At 40.5% G+C, this 23590-nt stretch overlaps 1 protein-coding gene and 1 long non-coding RNA gene across 8 annotated transcripts in view; both read right to left on the bottom strand.

Moving 5' to 3' along the window:
- The window catches only part of ARHGAP28 (Rho GTPase activating protein 28), a 190291-nt gene extending 185228 nt beyond the window's left edge, over positions 1 to 5063 (bottom strand). For 3 of the 7 annotated variants that reach the window (XM_049620404.1, XM_049620410.1, XM_049620409.1), the window contains exon 1: positions 4760 to 5062. In XM_049620404.1, the coding sequence (XP_049476361.1) occupies positions 4760 to 4935 (176 nt within the window). In that variant the 5' untranslated portion in view covers positions 4936 to 5062. Of the gene's footprint in view, positions 1 to 4759 lie in introns of all 7 variants that reach the window. The other 4 variants (XM_049620405.1, XM_049620406.1, XM_049620408.1 and 1 more) reach the window with 3 other exon arrangements.
- The window catches only part of LOC125914812 (uncharacterized), a 292117-nt gene that overhangs the window by 254333 nt on the left and 14194 nt on the right, over positions 1 to 23590 (bottom strand). The gene's annotated exons all lie outside the window — the stretch shown is intronic.

The raw sequence follows: 23590 nt of genomic DNA, 5'->3' as shown, positions 1-23590 counted from the left end.
AACATGGGATCCCAAGTTCAATTCTACAACAGAAAAAGTGATGAAATCAAGTTAAATCCATGGTCAACCATATGCACCCCTGTTAATTTTTCAGTTTTGATAATCAAACTAGGGTTATGCACAATGTTAACATTAGGAGAAACTGAAGGAAGTTTACATGAAATGCTGTACCACTTTTGCAAGTTTTGCAGAAGTGTATTATATCAAAATAGAAAGTTAAGAAACAGTTATCTATCCTCATGAATGTGATTCCACAATGCCCTAGATCCCTGAATTTTTGTGAATACATTAAGGATTAATGATCAGGGAGAAGAGAGCAGGTTAAAAATGGACAGAGCAACTGGCCAAATGTTTAGCCAAATGACATGATCAAAGGAAATGTGCCAGATGTTTTCCAACAGCTCCACATATGGAGGCACCTACACTCAGCAGGGGCCCCGCTGTAGAAAGAAACCAGAGACACTGACTCTGGTTTTAACCATAACATAAAAATGACCCATAAATATCTTATCCTCTCATAAGAATCCTGTTTTGATTACTATTTCTGAATCTTCTAGAAAAAGTTTTCAATAAAAAGTTTCTGCCCCAGATTTTAGTGTACCTCTGTATATGTCCAGAAGCTCACATAGTCCTGTATAAGTACTTAACTGAACAAGAGTTTACACCTTGAAATAAACGTTTTAATTAATTTCCATCCAGGAAAGTACCAATAAAGATGGCGCTAAGAGTTGCTAAATTTAGTTTTTTTCCACAAAGTACAATAGTTACTTTCTAATTATCATTAATTCCATTTTAATCAAATCATTCCTGTTACTATGCACAGTTATAATACTACAAAACAATATCCCCTTTACAAAAATGTTAACATTGCTATAGAACTAGAATTCCTAGGATAACCTTGGTTAGCTTCTTTTATTTGTTTTTGAGGAAGAGCTGGTTCTCTTCCTCTTCTATTTTTGTTCTCTCTCAGGAAGTTTATGGTATAACAAAATGAACATCAGAAATACTCATGGACATTTTATACTGTACACTCACCAAAAAAATCATATATATTTCTTATGTATAACTTAGAGAAACTTTCAAGATAGCCAGCTTTATCTTCAGCTACCTTTCATTCTGTAAGTGAAATAATTTTGTATGTATGTTAATATTTTCACTCTGGATTCTGCATAAGGGTCTAGAAGCTTAACCTCTCTAAAAAGCACAAGACTGTAAAGACAATCATTTAACAGAACTAAGAATTTACAATCCTTCATTCTCTTTCATCATTTACAAATAGAATGTAAAGATAGAATGTTTGTGAAATAAGGAATCACCCTTCCTAACTCCCAACAAATACTTAGTACTCGAGTCTTTTTCCTCCATGAATAAATTTTGGGGATAGGTACCAAAAATATTTTACTCTCCTCTTTACATCAACAACTGTGATTAAAAGTGATAGCAGTAGGGGTGTCTGGGTGGCTCAGTTGGTTGAGCATAGGACCCTTGATCTTGGCTCAGGCTCAGGTCATGATTTGGGGTTTGTGGGATCGAGGCCCAAGTTGGGCTCTATGCTGACAGTATGGAGACTGCTTGGGATTCTGTCTCCTACTCTCTCTGTTCCTCCCCCACTTGTGCTCGCTCTCTCTCAAAATACTAAACTTTATTTTTTTATAAGAGACTCTTTTTTTTCAATGTTTATTTATTTTTGAGAGAGAGAGCTTGCACAGAGAGAGGGAGACAGAGTATCCGAAGCAGGCTCTGCTGATAGCAGAGAGCCCGACAAGGGGCTAGAACTCACAAACCGTGAGATCATGACCTGAGCCAAAGTCAGATGCTTAACCAACTGAGCCACCCAGGCACCCCAATAAATAAACTTTAAAAGAAAAGTGGTAACAGTAATCAACTACAGAGTCGTATTGGATACGACTCTAAGCAGTTGAAGCAACTTACCCAAGGCCACATGGTAATAAATGCCACAGATGATGTGCGGGGTCCAGGAGCCTGACCCCGAGCCTGAGTAACTGGCAAGTACACTTTATTCTGGCTACTTAGTTTAATAAAATAAAATGGGCAGTCCCTACAGAAATTAAAGTAGCCACCCAGCTTCCCTGTTGAAGAGTTACAGGGGGAGGCATGTAATGGAGCAGCCATTACTCAGCCTTAGCCAGTGCTAGCAGGTAGCAGCAGAGGCCGGAGTCGCTGGATCCTTTATTTTTTTATTATAATTTTTGATGAGAAGCTGACAGTCCAGATATACATCTGAAGCCCCTTCATTTCAAAATGTTGCCACTTATTCCAAGTTTTTTGTTTTTTTTTTAATAACCCTACTGGTCTGAAAGATAAAGGGCCACATTCTCAAGGTAGGGACCTTGTCTTATCCATTCTTGTATTACTGAAGCATAATGTGTGACTGGCACATAGTAGGTACAAACACAGTGACTTCTGTTGTTTAAAATCCTGCCATTTTATCTTGGCCATTTTATAATCTTGGTAGGAATTCATTAGTTTATTCAACACATCTTTACTGAGCTACCACAATGTACCAGACACTGCTCTAGGCACTTGGGATACAACAGTGAACAAAAGAGAATAATGAAGAGAGAGACGCAGAGAGAAAGAGAGAGATTGAGATTTTATTTTAGTGGGAAAAATAGGCCCCCCAAAATCAAAAGCACATAAAGTCAGATAGAGTGGAGGCTTGGAAAATGAGAAGATGGTTTGGTCTGAATTGAACCTTTGCTGCTCAGAGCTCAAGAATGATGATACAATAGTCCGTGTTTCCTAGTGCCATACTGGTCACTCCTCCACAAATATGTTACACATATGTAAGCAATTTAAAGGAAAGCATATTTTTGAAAGAGAGAGTCCTTTCTTCATAAGTAGAACAATACGATCTTGCTCCTTGGCTTGAAAGGAAGTATTGATCAGTAGTTAGTGAGTCAAAGGTTAATAACTCGGCCCTGATTATTTCTGTTATCAGACTCATGATTGATGGTGTCCTCCGGCTCCTTGTAAATACAGGAACTTCTTTTTGATTGTTGTTACTGGGAACCAAGGAATTAAGCTATTCTCTTGTGATTTAGTTGCAGGGGACGGGGTCAACTATCTCCTGCATCAGAGGGTGAGTGGTACAAAGGTTCCTACAGAGAGGGTGCACACGGTCACCAGAAATGAAAACTTGGAGCAACATAAATCTAATTGGCAACCGTATGACAAAACACTAACTATGACACACAACTCTTTTGCTCTCATGCATTATCATTCCACAAGACCACATGCTGAGTTAATGGAACTTCTCCTCCAGTTTGCTTTGGAAACGGATGTAGTTTCGGAAGGCCCAAATGGCACAATCTGGCTATTGCTCCTAGACAGCTGCTGGGAGTTACAGACAAGACAGCTACACCAGGACCATCTAAAAATGCACAAACTAGGCCCTGCTTCTCATCAACTCACTTATATCTATTTAGTTATTCATAATCTGAGTAATTAGAGTCAAGGATAACGTTTAAGAAAAGAAAGCACCCTAAAGACAAGTAGCCTTTAAAACAATGTGCTCCTAAAGCTGGAAGAAAAATGTTAGTTTCTTACTGTCTTAACATAAAAATAAGATTTCACTCAACTTGCTCTTTTTAGAAGAAACAATATTGTCTTTGTTAGTCAAGCCTAACATAGATCTCATGCCAATGTAGTTTGTTCTTCTCATGGATACTAGCCAAAAGGATATTCCTTGAAATAAAATCACAATCTGTTGAAAGCCTCACCAATCAATTAGATTAGGAGACAGAAGTAATCATTATCACATAACTAATGATAAAAGTATGGGAAAAAGTAAATGAAAATGAGGATGCAAAAAAGCACATCAACCCTCAAACTTCCCACTTGTAAAGAAAACCATTCACCAGTGGATCCATAGTAAACAAATAGCCACATTTAAACAAGCAAAACTTCCCCTAAATATGAGTCAGATATCAAACCATCTCACTCATTATTGTAACACTTTTGTTCTGCCCAGGGAACTTTCCTAAGGGTCTAACATCTTTGTTTAGTTAATGGAAGTCACATTGGCCTTGATCTTGCATCAAACAGATGAACACTGATACAGAGTAATTTAACATAGATCCCTGCTTTATTAAATCTAAAATACACATAATGAGATGATTATAGACTTCTGTTGACCCAAAAGAAATAAAGTATAATTGCATTTACAGCACTGGGTCAACATCAGTAATAATAAAATAATACCAATATATTTATACAGTTGAGTGGTTTTTAAAATCTAGAAATAAAATTGTCTTTTAGAAGTCTACTCAGATTTACTTTTTAGAGACTTTCTCCAGCTATGTTTTAGCTCAGGTGGCATGCAGCTAATAAAGGAACTCAACAGTATTCGAGGATTTAGGATAACGTATTCAAAATTTTCCCCTTTTCTGTTTGTATCTCATTTCCAATGATTTTTTTAAAAATAATCTCCAATATGTCAATGGGTGAATTTGGCAGAAATGAGGCATATGCCTACTTATCATCAAGTCGTATCAAGAACACAGCTCCGCTGCTAACCTCTGCTAGCCAAGGACCTTAACCATTGCCGGCTGAGACTTCGTGCACTTCCCACTTTCAATCAAGGACAATACAAAGAACAGGAGGCTCACTCAACTAGTCCACCAAAACTTGAAACGACAATGTGATGGTGCTCTCACGCCCTGGCAGAAAACACAGCTGGGAGGTGAAAGCCCCAAGCCCGGGAAAGCTCTGCTCCCTTCGGAGCAGCTCTGGGTACCTGCTGCCCGGGTGGCTGGCGGCGGCCCTGGGCGCACAGCGCGGCTCGGAGCTGGGCGGCTGAGAGCGAGCGTACGAGTGGTAGGCGGTCAACACCACGCCGCCCGAGTCCTCCACTTCCATCGTCAGCCGTGCATGTCCCCGCTCCGGCCCGAGAACAAAGGCGGGGACCAGCATGGACCAGCGCACCGGGGCCGGGTCACCAGAGGGGTGGTGTGGCCGGTCCAGCTCCTAGGTAGGGGCTAGCTCCCGCAGCTGTCAGGGGCGCCCCGGGAAGCCGGCCCCGCCCGCGGGGCAGCCCTATTAGCAGGGACTTAAAGACACGCCCACGAGCCCCGCTGGGGGTGGGGGCGGGGAAAATGCTGGAGGCGGGGAGGGCGGGGGGGGGGGGGGGGGGGGTTAGGGCCTGGGCTGGGGGTGGGTGGAATCCCTGTTTCTAGGAAACTGGAAACCCGCTGTGATCCTTCGGGGCTTGGGCTAGCAGCTCTAGCAGTTCTTGCTTTGTTTCTTTTTCTTTTCCTTTTCTCATCTCCTCCCTCCTCCCCCCCTCCCCCCCCCCCCCAAACGGGACGCTTATCCCATAGCTAGGAACATTTCCTGCCTGGCAGCAAGAAGTGAGAGAAAGAAACCTTGCCTTGGGAGCCTGGGCAGAGAAGGAGAGGGGCCCGGTCTACAACGTGTGGTCTCCGGAAGAAAGGGAGTAAATGTGACACTCTCTCATTTAAAGCATTCACATCAAAAATTGAAGAACCGGATTACGTTGCTGTGTACTTGGTCAAGTTACAATAAACTTGATTTCCTTTTGGGCAGGTAACTCCCTCTTACAGCAAGCAGAAAACCTCCCTCCCTCACCCTCAATACCACTGCAACCAGACTCTTACCTCACCCCACATCCCTTTCCTCCTCCCAATCCTGATCAAATTAAGATACTGCTTTCAGTTTGTCTGAAAATTAGACTTGATTATCTGGGCTGAATACATGTTTTTTCCAGAGGTCTTTATTTAGGGGAGAAAGGTATGGCAGGGAAGCAGGTAAAAAGGGACATAATCAGAAATGATTTTCAATGATTTTACCTATATAAGACTAACAGCACAAATGGAAAGACAACATTCTTTTAACAATTTAAAAAGGGAACCAAAATATGCTAGAGGCCCACAATGACTCCATTTTTCACACTATGACAGGCTGTTTTACCTGTTGTCTCTCACACTCCCCTGGGAGCTAGGTGGAGGGAAAAGAGAAGATAGTTTACCCCTTACTGAGGGGGTGACCTAGGTCATGCTACTAACATCTCAGAATGTTTCTGCATCTGTGAAATGGGGAAAATAATATTCTCTTCATGGGGTTAAAAGCATCACATACATGGTAGGTTCTCAAGACCTGTTGGTTCTCCCTGCTACTTCCTTCACAGTATCAAGAGAGACATTTATTTTCACTGTACTTTCAGAGGTTGGGAAAGAAAAAAAATTCCAAAATGCTTCTTAGAAAATATTTTGTTGATTAAAATGGTTGGATGACTAAAATACCCTTTATGTGTTGGATCCTGTTCATTAGCTCTTTAAACAATTCAAAGGGATCAATAGTATTATCCCAATTTTATCAATTAAAATTTACCAAACATCAGCGTATGGAAAAGGCACAAAGAATGCTTCATTCTTCAAAAATTTCAGATACAAAGATGTATCTGTTTACCTACTGTGTTTGATGCCAAATGTATCAAAACTAAGATAATACTTTCTTAAAATGTAAAATAAATTCATAATGTAATTATTGAGACATATCTACAATGCTTCATCTAAAACTTTGGGACCAGATATGTTTCAGAATTTATAAATATGTTTTATTTTAAACGCTAATTTGATACCATTAACTATAGTTTGGGACAGAACTCTTTATTCAAACTTTATTCAAACAATAAAAGCCTCACATTTATTCAGATCAGGTTTGTCACCAAGTAAGTTTTGGCACTAAACTTTTTAAAACCATGCAATTTTTAAGGCTTTTTGCATTTTGGAATTACCATAAGGAATTACAGTAGTGGAACTTTTTCTGGATATGGAATTTTTCTCCTTGGCATTTTTTTTTTCCTGAACTATAGGCTCGGAATTTTAAATACTTGCAGGGCATCTCCTTGTGAATATTTTGACCATAACTCTGCCCCAAGATGTCCAAAACTACAGTGGTACTCCCTCATGCCAGCTTCAGTGGCCCAGGCCTCCGTCTTATGCATTCACATTTTATTTTATTTAATTAATTAAAAAAATTTTTTTAAATATTTCTTTATTTTTGAGAAAGAGAGACAGAGTGCAAGTGGGGGAGGGGCAGAGAGAGAGGGAGACACAGAATCCAAAGCAGGCTCCAGGCTCTGAGCTGTCAGCAGAGACTGATACGGGTCTCAGGCTCAAGAATCAGAAATCATGATCTGAACCCAACTCGGATGCTTAACCGACTGAGCCTCCCAGGGGCCTCTATTTTATTTTTAAAGTTTATTTACTTATTTTGAGAGAGACAGAGACAGCATGAATGGGGGAGGGTCTGAGAGAGGGAGAGAATCCTAAGGAGGCTCCCTGCTGCCAGCACAGAGCCCGACCGACCGTAGGGCTCGAGCCCATGAAACCGGGAGGTTATGATCTGATCCGAAACCAAGAGTCTGGTACTTAACTGACTGAGCCACTTAGGCAGCCGCCCCTGCATTCACATTTTGGACACCCTGGAATCACTAGGACTTCTCCCTCCAATGTCTCACATCACATCTGTCATTTCTTTCTCAAAATGTCTGCCAACAATTCCTTTTATTCCCAATGCTGTGATCTTTGTTCTTATATCACCATCTCTCGCCAAGGTCACAGCTATCCTTCTTTGACATAGATTACTTCCAACCACTTTCTTCTTAAACCCTCCTCTTCAAAGTGCTGGTAGAATGACTCTCCTAAAACAGTTCCTCCCCTTCTCGAAAGCCCTCAGTTTTAACCCACTTGCTACAAAATAAAGTCCAAACTCCTTTGAATAGGTGCTTATTAGTCTACTTTGATCGCCTATTACTTTTTTACTCCTAAGACCCTGTGGCCCACTCACACAAGCCTGTTATTTTCCTATCTAGAAATCCTTAAAAAACCTCTACCTACTGTCATGAAGCCTTCTCAGGTGTTCCTAATTCAAAGTCACCCCTCTTGCTTATGTTATAAGAACAGTCTCACTCTGCCACCTAGTTAGAGCACAGTCAGCCAAAACTGTGCTCCGTGGACACACTCTGCTACTGGGCCCGTGGCATAAGTAGCTACTAGATCATAGTGGTTTTTTCCACTGAGCCCACACATGGTCAAGAAAGCCCTCTTGAAACAGAGCCTCCAACAGCAAGGCAGCTTTGAGATGAAACTATTTGCTAACCTAGGATTGCATTATTATTTGCCAACAAATTAAAATTAGTGTCTTTTACTAAACTGCAAGCTACCGGAACGGCTATTGTCATATTTTTGTCTCTGTACTCAGAGCCCGTAGATTTTGCAGAGTAGGCAATCAACAAAGAATACTGGTAAAATAAATGAACGTGTGAATCAATGAATGAAGGAGAGAGCACTCTTTAGTGCAGTACTTCTGATCTTTCAGAGTAGACAAGGAATTATACTACATGATTCATAAGCCTGTACGGCCCTATAAGCTCTGACTGCTAGCTAAAGGAAAAAAAAAAAAAAAACATTTCACTTGTATGTATTAATATTTTCTTGAATGTAGGCATATACTATTACTTAATAAAATACAACCCTAAGCATTCTTGAGTGTTTGAGTTTCAGAAAGACGGTAGAGGGCATATATTGAATATTATACAATACGCTGTGCAGGACATTTTCCTTTTGCCCTCCAGATCCACTTCCCACCCTCACTACCCTGTGGGGGCCCCAGCAGTTCACCTTCTGGTCTACACCTCTAGGCTCCCTTGCCTTGGTTTTAGGTATGGTGCCACCAAAGAAAGGCACCAGCAGGACATCTGCAAGGAAGAGGAAAAGCCACCCTGGGTATGTATTTCCCAGACTTCTCTGCTGGATTTGCTATCAGCTGGCTCCTTCCACCTTAAGGCCATAGCTGCTGACAGTGGCCTCTTTCCAGGCTGTTCTCTCTGGATTCCAGTAATGCTACTTCTACCTAGCCCTTCTAACCGAGGGGTACTTACTCACATCTCCTGGTGCACCAAGTAAACCCTCCTCTGGCCCTCCTGTGCCATCCCTTTTGGTCCCTCAAGCCACACACAGCCTTACAGACAATCCCTTTACTAAGCTCTCCTCATTCACTTGTGCTGAGTGCCCCCATCTCTTCCTGCTAAGACGCTGACTGATAGGTATTCCCACTGAGATCTGGGGCAGTATCCTATAAGCAAAAACATTAGTATGTCTTCAGTAAACTGTAAAAATACACACACCAGGAAGAATAAATACAAACAATAAATAGCCTTCTGTCAGTTCAGGTGACTTATCACTAGATAAGTTCAGGTCCGAACAAGTTTTACAGTCATATGATTCATGAAAAAGCTTTCGGATTAGAGAGATTTGGGGATTTTGGAATTATAGATATGGGACTGTGGACCTGGTAGAATCTGTTAACATTTTTGGCATTCTGGGAACCACTGGACTAGGGGTTCACAGCACAAGTCTGTGACAGCTGGCTCAGCAGCAGAGTAACCAGGGACCCTGGGACCCTGGGAAGGACTGTCCATCTGGGAATTGGGTTGATAGACTACCCCTACAGTGGGCAGTGGGCCTTCCGAGCACAGAAATAGCACTGGCACTTGGAGTAAAAACAATGGCAGAGGGAACATTCTAGTTTCCAGTGCATACTGCTCTGGATGTCACTGCAGCAGCCAGCACTGGACCCAGAACAGGAGACCTGGGTGTCAGCACCAGCTCTACACCAACAGAACACAGGACCCAATCAAACCGCTGAATTGCAGACCTGTTTCTTCACACGTAGAAGAAATAAAACAGCCTGCATTTATGGAGTACTTACCATGTGCCTGGTTCTACTCTAGGCATCAGAACCTCAATTCATGAAATGCTCACAGCAGCTCTCCGACAGAAGTATTACTGTTAGCATCTTCATTTTACACTTAAAGCAACTGGCTTCATTAACTTGTCTGAGGTCACTCAGGCTAGGACATGGCAAAGCTGGGACTCAAACCCAGCGAGTCTGACTCCCTGCATCCAGACTCTTGTATTTCATTTCTCTTTCATAAAAAGGTTTCCTGAGATTCAACATATACTCCTCCTTTATACTATAATGAAATGGGTGTTCAGATTTATATTTCTTTGTGGCGGCTTTCCATAAACGTATCTAGCATTTAGGAGGATAGATCTCACTAGCATATAGTAATAAATGAAGAGTGAATTACATGTATTTTCAATGCACAGTAGTAAGGTAGTTCACAATTTCTTCATATATAACAACAGTTCATTAACTGCTCTTGGAATGTGTTGAAGGTTAATTCAGTATTTCAATCTACCTTGTAAATTTGTCAGTCAATACACATATATAAGGCATTAGAGAATATCATCATATAGGAACCCTAGGTGCACAAAGACTCTGTGCTTTCCAAAGGAACAGAGGAGGCAGAGTGGTAGACCAAAGAGAGTTAGACAGAGTTAAGTCTGAATTATGAATTTGCTACTTACTGCCTGTATTACTTTAATTTCTACTTCAATTTTCGAACTAAGACGTAGGGAATTTTCTCTGACAGTTGATGGGAAGATTAAAATGAGAGAGCGTCTTTAAAACATCAATCATAATGCTAAGCAATCTTAGATGTTCAAGAGATGTTGGTTCCCCTTTCTCTTTTTTACTATCTCCTGTCACCTGTCCTCCACCTCCACCCTTCCAGAAGCATGATTTGAGTTCAAAGGTCAAGAGTAAACAACCTGACCTTAGGAATTCCAAAGGCATTTCATAACCTTTACTGAAAGATGAATCAGATTCAACTCACAGAATGACTTAAGCCTCACCAACTCTGGCCCCTGGGTGTAAGTGATACTACAGTAAGTATTATGAAGTATGGTGATATTCCAACATATTCAATCCTACCAGGAAAGGCAAGAAAACAAGAGCATTTATGCAAAACGTTAACATGGACAAAAGAAAAGTGCCTCTTGTGGCCTTGCCTGCTTATCTGGCCAAGCTGCTTCTGGAATAATCGCTTACCACCAGAACAGGAAAACAGCTGCAGCAGCATGAGTCTTTGGAGCTGTTGGCTGCCGAGCTCTTAGCAAGAGGGCTTGAAGTTACATAGTCACTAGTCCTATCTTACAGGAAATGAAGGCACAGTTCTCTCCTACCTAGGGGGACATGTTAATTCTGTCAAAACTCCACTTTACATGCATTCCCACTTCCCCAACATTCTCTGGAAAGATTGGGTTGGGGTCCCTAGGTGGCTCAGTCATTAAGCATCTGACTCCTTTTTGGCTCAGGTCATGATCTAATGGTTCGTGAGACTGAGCTCCACGTAGTTCAGGAAGGATTAGGCTGCTTGGGATTCTCTCTCTCTGCCCCTCCCCCACTCATGTGCTCACATGTGCTCATGCACACGCACGCCCTCTCTGTCTCTTAAAATGAATAAACTTTAAAAAAAGAGAGAATTTTTGCATCAGACTTATAAAAATTGCATTAAAATTTTCCTTTTCAAACTGCCTTTGTCTAAGATTATACTAAATCTTTAAATGAATTTGATGAGGGTTTTTTTTGTTCAGATCGCTATTAGAATTAAAAAGCAATTTTTTAATGCTTATTTTATTTTTGAGAGAGAGTGAGACAGAGGATTTGAAGTGGGCTCTGCACTAACAGCAAAGTGGGGCTTGAACTCACAAACGGTGAGATCATAACCTGAGCCAAAGTAGGATGCTTAACCAAGTGAGCCACCCAGGGGCCCCTAAAATTTTTATATGCAAGGATTGCCTCTTCTTTGCAAGTTCTTGTTATCCTGAAGTAGTTCTCAAAACTTATTGGCGCTAACTAAATTATTTTCCCAGTGCTCTTATTACAACAAAGAATTTTTAGACTGCTCTGATTTTCCTATTGCTTTCTTAGCATCTATTTTTAAACAGATACCAAATCCTACTCTTCTTCAGTAACTGTTCTGTGCTCTATGATCAATTTGGTCATTGGGTTAAGCAGACTTAACCCACCTTAACTCACCACAAGAACCTGTCAGCCATGTCAAGACTCATGTTATTTATGTGATGGACATAACTGAGTCACTTAAGTGACTTAACTCACTCCTACAAATAAATTGAATCATTATTGATTGGAATTAAATCACTACCAATACACCCAGAGTAGGGGAAGAAAACAGATCAGCCACAGACATTTGGCCTACAACAAACTTGCATTATCTAATACTTTCTGCAGTGCTATATTTTGCAATTATGCAAGGGTTTTATTTATTCATCCTTCTCTCCATCCATCCCAAGAATTTACCATCATCATTAGTACCTACAATGTGAAGTACCAAGAATGTAAAAAGAAATGCAAATTTGAAAGCATGTGTCTCTGCCAGAGGTAGGAGCAGGGCTCGAGTAGGAGGTCATCAAAGAACACTTCCCAGGGGAGATAATGCTAGAGATGGGTCTTAAAAGATGAATAACATAACAACTGGCCAGCTCAGGAGTAGGTGTGGGCAGTTGGGGGAGATGAGAAGGGTATTTCAGAAAGAGAGAAGAGACTGAAAAAAAGGCAAAGACGTAATAAACAATGTGACACATATAGGGAAACACCTTTAGTTTAGCTTTGCTGGACAGTAAGATGTAAAGAAGAGAATGCTGGAGATAAAGCTAGATTTGGAGGCCAGGCACTGGGGGTGGGGGGATCTGAATGCTGTGCGAGGTGTTTAAACTTAGAAGTTTGGATGAGAAATCCACTGTAGGTTTCAAACAGGGTAGTACTGGGATCCACTTGTGCTCTTAAATGGTCCCTCTGGGCTCTGCACAACCTGTCTGCACTCAGCTTTTCTGACCTACACCTCCTGCACTTCCCAGCCTCCTTTGGAGAAGAATGTATGCTGGAGCCCCGGAAAAAAGAAAGCCGGTTGTAAATGGCCAGATGCTAAGCCTCAAACGGAATCCTAAGACAAAGCCAAAGATGGATTTTAAATAGCTGTTAAGAAGTTTAGCTCAATGCCTCAGCAAGGAAGCTGAGAAAAGAACCCTATCAGTCCCCTCTCCCTGTCACTAGCTCATTACTACAGATCAGTTACCTGTTTTATTTACAGTAACCTGGGCAGGACAGACCACCTGACTTGGAAAGTGATGAAATAAGCACATCAGGTTTCCACTGAGTTGAAGAGGGGAGAACAGGTCAGCGAGATGCTCAGGGAGCAATATGGCATGCAGGGCTACCAACGAGGAGGGAAGGTTTATTATGAGAGTTCTCTGGTGGCAAGCCACAAAAACATTTCTGATTCTGAAACAAGGAACAATGTTTTAGAAAGATCGTGAGACTGTCACATGATGGGAGGTCAAAGCTTAAGAACAATGTTTGGGACAGAAAAGAGAACACAATCTTGCCAGAATACAGTCCTGCCAGGACGCTTCCTATAAAATTAACCAATTTTCACTTCTTCCCCATCTTTGCTTCATTCTTCTCAGGATACAGAATATCAGAACATTGCATCAGATTGGCTGTGCTTAGGTTGCACATTAGGCAGTCTCTGGGTGTTAAAGAAACAGTCTGGCTGACGTGGACTTTAGCAACTCCTTTGCCTTCTATAATGCTAAGCTAGCCCCCAAGATCACACACCATGTTGGAGGAAAGCCCCTAAATTGACATCTGGGTGCATTTAGGTAGCAGGAGTGGATTCTGAGACACCCACAAATAATCAGTGTTTATTAGAGTAAGATTTGGTGAAGCCTCAAGCAGGCAGAGCTGGCCAGAAAGCACCAGCTAAGAGGCAGTCAGATTGTGGGGGTAAAGATAACTAAGAGCTGAGAAGGGAAGAGATCTTACAGAGAGTGAAGTGGAGAAAGAACACACTTGCCCACCTTGCAGTTTTGCCTAGATGTGGCCCTGAATATGGAGGGTCTTATTTCCTGAAGGTCACAAATCAAATGGACCTGTGATTTTGTGATGAGAATACAATGGTTCAAATCTACATTGACTCATCAGTTCTCAAATATGGCTCAGATTACATCATTTAATGAAATTTACATGAGCTGACCTGAGTCACGTGGGTCTAGAGAAGTATAACTGAGAGTATAATTAAGTAAGTTTGTGAAATGGTGGTTAAAAATAGTAACAGTGGAAGGAAGGCAGGGTTTGAAGCAGGACAGACATAGAAATAAACTCTGCTTCTTCCATTTAGTGCTGTAGGACTGTAAGCATTTAATTAATCTCTCTGGGATGTGATTTTTCTCATCTGTAAAATGAGATGGGACTATCTACCAGACAGAGTTGTTGGCCAGGATTTATAAAGGAAAACTTATAAAATCGCTGTGTACATAATGCTCAATAAACATATATTGCTTTTATTATGCTATGCTTTCAAGAAATTGTTACTCTACCTTCTACTTTATTAGCAATACCTATTTGAGGTTCCAGGGAAATTCAATAAATTCTAGCCACCATTATTAGTCAACCAAAGAAGATAATTCAATATACTCCAAAGACTATGAATATTTCTACAGAAAGGATTATGACTGTGTTAACAGAGCCATGCATTGACACTGAGCAGAAGGACTGTTTATCAGTTGAAACATTATTCAGTGATGTACCTAGTTATTACTGATTATTATCCAGCTCCAAAAAGTCATAGAAAGCCTGAATGGCTCGACATCTCAGGCCAGAATACTGGCACGCCCCTGAAGAGGAAGTCTTGATTCACAGCACTGGTATTCCAGATCAGTCATTTCTGGTTGGTTTCTCAGAAGGCAGCTAGCACACTTAGTGAAACATCTGGTACAAGGTAGGCTTAAACAATACTTAAGGAATAGGAGCCTTCCTCCACTTAATCCTCCATTATTACACCTGCAAATGTAAAATGAAACTATAGGTCTGCTACCTGACTGTGCGTTACAATGGAGGATTAAGTGGAGGAAGACAAAAAAAAAGTGGGAGGACTGGAAAGTCATAAGAGAGCTGTGCCAACGGGCCTCAACACTAGAGAAAAGGATGCTGTGTACCTCATGCCCCTGCAGTTGTGCAATGCAGCCCCATTAGAATGGCTTCAAAAACAGGAGTATAAGGCTAAAAGAAACAATAGTTGTAATAAAACTTGTGTTGGAGAGAGGCCAATTCTGATCTCTGCACTGTCACGTGACAGCCATAAGACTGTATATTATATTGATTTATATTTCTTCCTGATCCCTTTCTTTGGAATATCACCCCAAGTGTCTTTTCACAGGAGCCTTCCTTAGGCTACGTGGTTTGGATTGAGCACTCCCAGCACCCCCCACCTCACCAGTTGCCACAGAAGTCAGACCTGGGTGCAGGAATGGGTATTTGACTAAAGCTGGCCCACTTCCCTGGGACCTCTGCCAGATGTTCATAACAAGATTTTTTTTTACTCTCTCTGTAAGGATAGTGCAACCCTGCAGCTGCAAACAGCCAGCTTGCTTCCCCAAAGTTTGTGTGATATATGAAGACAAGAAGAGACAAAGATGCTGGGGACCTTCCTAACAGCATAGTTTGACCCTATATTCTAAGGCATGTCTGAAGTAAATACTACCATTTCTTTTGCTGCTTAAGCTAGTATAAGCTGGGTTCTTCTATCTGGCAACCACACAGCCAGCACTCACAGGGCCGTAAACTGTTTCTTCCATTTAATGCTGTACGACTATGAGCCTTTACTCAATCTCTCTGGAATCTGATTTTTTTAAAGCACTTGACTCACTTATCCCCACAACAACCCCATGAGGAGTTACCCTCATTATCATTCTCTCCACTTTGCAGATGAGAAATGGGAGCACAGAGAGGTTAACTCACTCAAAGTCACGTATCTAGAAAGAGACAGAGGCGGAATTCAATCCAGGTAATCTGGCACCAGAGTCCAGGAACTTAGCAACTACACCGTGCTGATTCTTCATCGCCCAGACTAGTATCATGAACCTGGGGGACAAGCAACTCAACAACTCTGAGCCTTCCATGTAAGGAGCAAATACACAACATTTTATCAGAGCAGGCTCTTAGTAAATAGTGGTGATTGCGGTATTTGTACTAACCTACTTCATTCCAATTGCTTCATTCTGAGTGGTGCTTGGTTGGGGGGAATAAATGACCTTATCTTTACAAACAGCTTTGGGGATTTGGAATGAATGCTGGGTTCTAAGAATCATGATAGCTTATTCCCTAAAAACAAGTAACAGTTTTATTCCCTTCCACAGAGAAAGAATGAACCACAGTTTGGACCTCATAACTTGAGTGTGTCTATCCTTGTCGCCATCAACGTGTAGTAATAAATGGTCACTTGAGGTTTAGAGGTTTTTTAAAAATCCTCTCACAGTGATTGAAAAAAAGGCTGAAGATGATGAGATACTTGAGAAAGAATTAGTATACCCTTAACAGTGCTTCAAAGAATTCAGAATCCCTTTGTTCTGAATTCTTTTCAACTGCTAATGTTGGAAAAGGGGTATATTTCCTAAATTAGATGAATTCCTGTTCTCTACAGATCACAAGTCTGATCCAAGTGAAATACAATTCTAAAGGTAATGTGAATAGTAGAAATTTACCTTCAGATAACTGCAGTCATTTAGAGTATGCTCCTTTTATGGTTTTTTTTCCCCCCTTGTAGCTTCCCCATTCTTATTTGGATCTGTTCTCTGCAGACATAGGACAAATTGGCCACTTCCCTCTTCCTGGCTGGTTTGCCCTTCCAGGTCCCTCTGGTGAAGAGCAATGTGATCAGTGCTGAGGCATTCCTAGGTGGAGTCACTTGGCTGTAGCTACTGAAGGGAAAACCCATCCCATTTATGTCCCTAATTATAAAACTAGCGTTGGGTGTGGGTGAGATACTATATACAGTTCTAGTTGTTCTATTCATTCATGTATTTATTCCTTGATTCACTTATTACACATAAGTTTACAAATTTATATATTTCTTGAGAGCATATATGCCAGACAACATTCCTGGTTCTGAGGATACAAACTCAGTGAAATAACATTATGAAATTTCTTCGTATGCTTTCATTTTGCATTTCCCAATAAAATATTCTTCCTGTTCAGCCAGAGAATAGAACTGTTTTAGTGTGACTTCTCCAAAGGAGAATCATGAGCAGATCAAAGAAGGGCTACATGATCTCAAGGCTAGCAGGTGACAGAGCAGAGATCAGAACTGGCCTCTCCCTCCAACACAAGTTTTATTACTATAACTATTGTTTCATTTAGCCTCACACTCCTGTCTTCAAAGCCATTCTAACAGGGCACAACTTTAGGGGCATAAGTCACACAGCATCCTACTGTCTGCTTCTGAGGATCTTGGCACCACTCTCCTATGATTTTTGAGTCCTCCCACTTTTTAGAGGAAGTTGCGGTAAGATAACAGTCCTGTACTTAAATTTTTGAATTTGAAGATATAGACACTGATAAAGTTGTCATAGTTGGAACAGAAAAACAGCTAAAGCTTTAAAGTCAGATTTTCACTTTCAAGGAGGGTCCCTGAAGGACGTTCCAGACATCTAGCCAAGAAAACTAGGATTTTTATCACTAGAGCTCAGCACTTGAGTTTCCTAAATTGTAAAAACTTCCCATTAACATCAAACCAAAGTGTGAAAGATTGAATGTGGAGATTTTTAAACCAGGACAACTAAGGCTGCACACAGTGATGTAAAGAGAGAGCAGCACTGCTTCCACACAGAGGGGGCTTGAAAACTCTCAGATCTTGGGAGACATGGTAAAGAGAAAATGGAATCATACTCAAGAAGTATATCCAATCTGCCCCTTCCTGGCTTAAATCCATGGGATGCAGAGTAATAGGAACGGCATGATTGAGTATTCAAGGATGGATAAGCTTATGTGCCATCCCCACCTGAAATTCTGGACGAGGCCCCCTGCAAAGAACCTAAGATGACCTCCCAGAAACTGGCATGGAAGACCTAGAGGACCAGTAATTTCCCATGGCCCCCAGTGAGAAATGACTGGCAAGCTCTCAGAGGAATCACTATAGCTGAGATGAAGTGACTTCGTGGCAGAGGGCCTCATAGTTGATAGCCCAAGAGATCCCCAGGGCTGGCAAGATCTGAGGTGGGGTCCTATGAGCAGGGGGGAAATGTTAGGGCTCCCAAGGAGCACTGCCTATGCTTACAGAGTGAATAAGGAGCTCCACCAGCAGTGGGGGCAATGTGAACAGTCACCCCTCCCCACCTCCCACCACCAAAGACTAAAGCAGATGAGCCAAGTCTGGAGGCACCAGACCCACAATGTTACAAATGTCTCCTGTACCCAGACACAATCTCAGGATACCAAGCAAAAGACAAGAACCCACCACAGAAAAAAAGAACCATAATGGGAAGTTGGAACTTAGAATGACTGAGCTTAAATTGTGAATTAAGTGATTTCCTAAAAAAGACATCTTTAAACCAAAACGCTGATTATTTTTGAAGTGGTATAATAGAGTTGAGTTTAAGGACAGATGAATAAAGGTACACCTTCTGTAAACTGGGCTTGTGACTGTATTCAAAACCCACTACATGAAGATAAATGAGATAAAATTCCTGCTTTAAGAAGCATATAATCTTGGGATGTATTATAAGGTGAAGCATCGAAGCTAAGAGTTTTCTGCCTTACAATTTTGCATATAATTGGTCTTGGCATTTTATGAATAAATACATTCCATGCTTGTAAAGTGGGCCTATGGGGGCTAAGTGAGAATAAAGCCTAGGGCCAGAAGAACTAATGTTCTACTGCAGAAATATGATGTCATTTGAGGGGTGTCTGGGTGGCTCAGTTGGTTAAGCATCAACTTCGGCTCAGGGCATGATCTCATGGCTCATGAGTTCGAGACCCAGGTCGGGCTCTGCGCAGATGCTCAGAACCTGGAGACTGCCTCAGGTTCTTATCTCGGTCTCTCTCTGCCCCTTCACTGCTTGCACACTGTCTCTCTTTCTCTACCTCTCAGATATAAATAAACATTTAAAAACAGAAAGAAATATGATGCCATTTGAGAAAAACACAGTAGAGCTGGATGAAAGCCCAGTAAAGGACAATCGAACTAATCACCAAGTTGAGAAAGATGCTTGACGAAAAGAAGTATTACAAAGATAAACCAGTCAAGAAATGAAAATGCTGAGATGGAACAGACTGATGTCTCTGTTTTTTCTAAAATATTGCAATCATCATAAGCCATTACTTGATTACAATCCAAAAAAATAAAAAATGGGTTGGCTAGCTCCAGAGTCTGATTCACTTTCACAATTTTTTTGACCTAATAAACCCCACATGATATCAGAAGTAACATGACCTTAGGTATTTGTCCTTTTATGTGCTAGGGAGGCAGGCAAGGTTCATATGGTATGTTTATTGGTGTTGCCCAGTTAATGTCTCAGCAATGGAGGATCTGTTTCGGAACAGCCTCCAGTCAAGGAAGGATTTTCCTCCAAAATACTTTAAAACCAGACACTGAGAAAACCCAGATGTGATGCAGAAGAATGCTTATTACCCAATGAAATCCCAGCCACAGCAACACTGTCCACATGGAGCACCTTGGGGAGAGGTTCAGAGAGCTGCAGATTTGGACAGTCACTCCCAGGGAAGACAAGACAAGTGCTACAATTCAGCGTGGGCTTTGGGAAAACACGTAAGAAATGGTTTGATTTGGTACCTAGGTCTTTGAAGCAAGAAGCAAACATCTCAGGACAGAGCAGATTTTGAGTTATGGCAGCAATCTGAGCCATGTGGCAGAAGAGGTGGCTGGGGCAGCAAGGCCATTCAATCATGCTAGATAAAGCACTGTCATCAATTCCTTGGCAAGGAAGAAACAGACACCTGTATAAAAACATACTCTGCTTTCTTTATAGTTACTGGTTGCTTTTACATGTTCGAAATTGTAAGGAGATCTTATTACAGAGTATAGGTTTAGTCATTCTCAACAAGTGCTTTTGATGTCTCCATAAAAATCTAGGTTAAATATCCCCGTCTGCATGGATCCTGACTGGTTATTAAAATCGAGATTCTGGTAAAGAGTGGCAAGGACTTTTTTTTTTTTGATGAGTATGCTAAATGGGATCTTATTTATGCTTCTACAGCTCCTGTCCCCTATGATCTTTCCAGGCTGTACAATCTCATGGTGATTTGAATCTCATGTGTATCTAGGCTGGAGGATGTGATTTTCTCCACACACTCTTCTAAGTCAGCATCTAAGGCCCCCAAACTTGTGCCAGTGGTGTGCTGGAGCTGATTTGCGTTGGCTCATAAAAGCTGGTTATTAAATTTTTAGGAATTCTGTGAGCCAGTTGTTAGACACAGCTGTTACTAAAATTAAATTATATAAACTTACAATTAAATAAATTACATTTGAAACAAAGGTAGGAAATACTAATTATTTAATTACATTTTACTATTTTTATGCCTTTAAGGCTATTTACGTCTGTTGTTCCTGATAGTGGAAATACAGCACAATGGGGTGCTACTGTGCATCTCTTCCTGGCTCTGCCGTCAGTAACATCATGTCAGTAGTTTGAAATTGGCCATGATGGAGGTACGGAGGCTAAGAAAATTAGCAAATTACTACAAATGAGGGCTTGTTTTGCTGATTGTCTAGAATTTAAAAAGTGAAGAAGAAAGTGTTCACAATACAGATTAAACCTATAAGTATGTTGTATCTGTAGCCACTATGTTATAAATGACACAAATAAACAAAGAAATATTCTTCCATTATTCAAAGACATTTTCTGATTCAGCAAAATGACTCATGTTATGTACAAAAGAGTGATATTCTGACACAGGTCTTATAGATTACCAACAGATAGAAGGGTTCAGTCAAAAAAAACAAACAAACAACAAAAGCATTTTATGAGAAATCAATTGGTTACATGGAGGTTATAATAAGGATATAGTGTATTTATTATTTGTAAATTGTGTGGTACACATCCTATATATAAAATTCGTAATAACCTTATGAATAAAACACATGCTTTTTTTCCAGAGAGACAGTTGTTAAACATTTACCAGAAAATCACTGCCTGTGCCTCATTCTCATATAGGGAAAAGGGGGATTGGGCCATTTTTCTCTGTTAGTTTTTTTTTTTTTTAGGACAGTTATCTCTTTTTATTAAGAAATATTTAATTTCAGATCTCTGCCCATTGGCCCTCTGTTGTTTTCTATAGGGTCAAAGGTGCTTGGCTTAAGTGCTACTACAAGGAAAAGAATTCAGTAATTACCTATTTTCTTTACAATTAAAAGTGGTTTTTAAGGATGAATATAGCTGATCCTTGAACAACACAGGTTTGAATTGTGTGTCCAATTATATGCAGATTTTTTTACAGCACAGTTCTGTAAATATATTTTCTCTTCCTTATGTTTTTCCTAATAACATTTTTCCTCTAGCTTACGTTATTGTAAGAATAGAGTATGTAACACAAATAACATACAAAACTATGTAGTAACTGACTGTTTATGTTACTGGTAAACGCTTTCCAGTCAACAGTATGCTACTACTAGTTAACTTTTAGGGGAGTCAAAAGTTACAGGCAGATTTTCAACTGTGTGGGGGATGGGGAAGGGGGTGATGCCCCAACCCTTATGTTGTTCAAGGGTCAACTAACTGTATGTACACACTGAATTATCTGTGCTAATAATCAAGCTGGCCCTAAGTGTATTAGTTGTGCCTTTGAAATTATTTCTATAGGAGTTTGAAAAAGATTTATATTTGTGATGTTTGAAAGAAAATGACCAATTTGGTTTTTTTTTGTTTTTTTTTTTTTTTATTTTTTAAGAAATCAGTGTGTACTATGAAAACCAGAGTACCTACATTTTAAACCCAGATCTGTAATCTACCAACTCTGTTATCTGCTTAGATAACCTCCCTGTACTTCAGTTTCCCCATCTGTGAAATGAACATGGTAATGGAATCTACTGTATAGGATGGTTGTGATAATTAGATTAGTCAATGTGTATAAAGTATTTAAAAAAGTGCCTAGCACACAACAGAAGGCTTGCCATTATCATTACCACTGCTATTACTACAACTGCTGCTGCCACACAAAGGAGTCAACTCACTGACTTAGGGATATTAAAAGTAAACTGTAAAGAGTCCTGACCTTAGATTCGTGCTGGTGCATAAAGAGTGACTTACCAAAAATCACACAACTTGTAGTATTAGAATCCAAAACAGATGTCCCATTATGGTTCTTCTCTTGTTAACTTACTGGCTTCTTTCTGAGCTTTTTATTTATCTTCACTAGTTAGTCAATTTCCAGAAGTGATGTGGTTCTTTTATGAAAAAGAATGCTTTTATCTAAGTATACTTGGATGCTCTATAGATGCATTTTCCAATACGGTAGCCACCAGCCACATGTGGCTACTGAGCATTTGATGTGTGACTAGCATGAACTACGATGTAACTATAAATGTAAAACACAAACCAGATTTTGAAGACTTGCTATGAATATAAAACATAAAATACTCATTAATAATGTTTATGTCGGTTACAAGCTTAAATTGTAATATTGTGAATATACTGGGTTAAATAGAATATGTTATTAAAATTAGTTTCACCTGTTTCTTTTTACTTCATATGGCTTCTAGAAAACTTAAACCTGTATATGTGCCCCACATTTATGGTTTGCATTATATTTATATTGGACAGTCCTGCTCCATGCAAGAGTAATCTTTATGTCCAACTTTGAAAGCTGAAAATACTGCTTTAATAACCCAAGAAGTGTCCTTTGCCTCAGTTAAAAAAAACTAATAACTAACATCCACCTAGTCATCCTATCATTCCTTATTTGGACATTACGAGAATCTTCATGCCACTCTACTTGGCCACAAGTCTTGGCTCCCCAAATCCATCTCCTACACTGCTGCCAGGAGAATATGTACCTAAACACAAGTCATGTATAATGACACTCCCCTGAGAAAGGTCCTTCCTTCCTTTGCTTCTTAGTACCAAGTTCAGTGGCAGGGCACATCTCCACTTACCCCCATGGCTTTGATACTGCTTACTTTTCCAGTCTCATCTCAATTCCTTGCACATGCTACCTTTGAAGTGATATAAAGAAATTCTTAATTATGCACATTCTAGGGGTGCCTGGGTGGCTCAGTCGGTAAGCATTTGACTCTTGATTTCAGCTCAGGTCATGATCTCAAGGTTCCTGAAATCAAGCCCTGCATCAGGGCCTGCTTGGGATTCTCTCTCTCTGCCCTCCCGTGCTCGTGCACACAGGCATGCGCACATGCGCTCTCTCTCTCAAAATAAATAAACATGTTTTAAAAATATTGTACATTTTGTTAGGTATTAGGTTGTTGTGGGGGTGTGGGGAGTGGAGAGGAATGGAGAAGATGACCTGGGCAATGGTATGAAATGTTCACTTATTACATTTATAAACTCATTGGTAAATTTTTTGAATGAAATATAAAACATAGACTCAACATCCTACAAGGTGTCCTGGCCAACGTGTTAAAAACAAGAGTAAGAAACAATTTGTATGGTTTATCTGACACATCTTAACATGATTCCTCTGGTTTCCTCAAAACTGTGACATCCTGAAATGAAATCCTGTATGAAAAGAGTTTGGTGCCTGGGACATATTGTATATTTAATTCACAATCACTTTCTACCCCTTTGCTCATATCTTCCCTCCACCAACCCTACCCCCATCATCCTAAGTCTCTAGGTAGAAGTCCAGGAGGTGAAATCCAAATTTTCAAAAA

This window comes from Panthera uncia, assembly GCF_023721935.1.
Source record: "Panthera uncia isolate 11264 chromosome D3 unlocalized genomic scaffold, Puncia_PCG_1.0 HiC_scaffold_8, whole genome shotgun sequence".
NCBI classification, from domain to species: Eukaryota; Metazoa; Chordata; class Mammalia; order Carnivora; family Felidae; genus Panthera; species Panthera uncia.
Note: the sequence above shows the minus strand (reverse complement) of the source record. Positions and strands in the feature narration are given on the sequence as shown.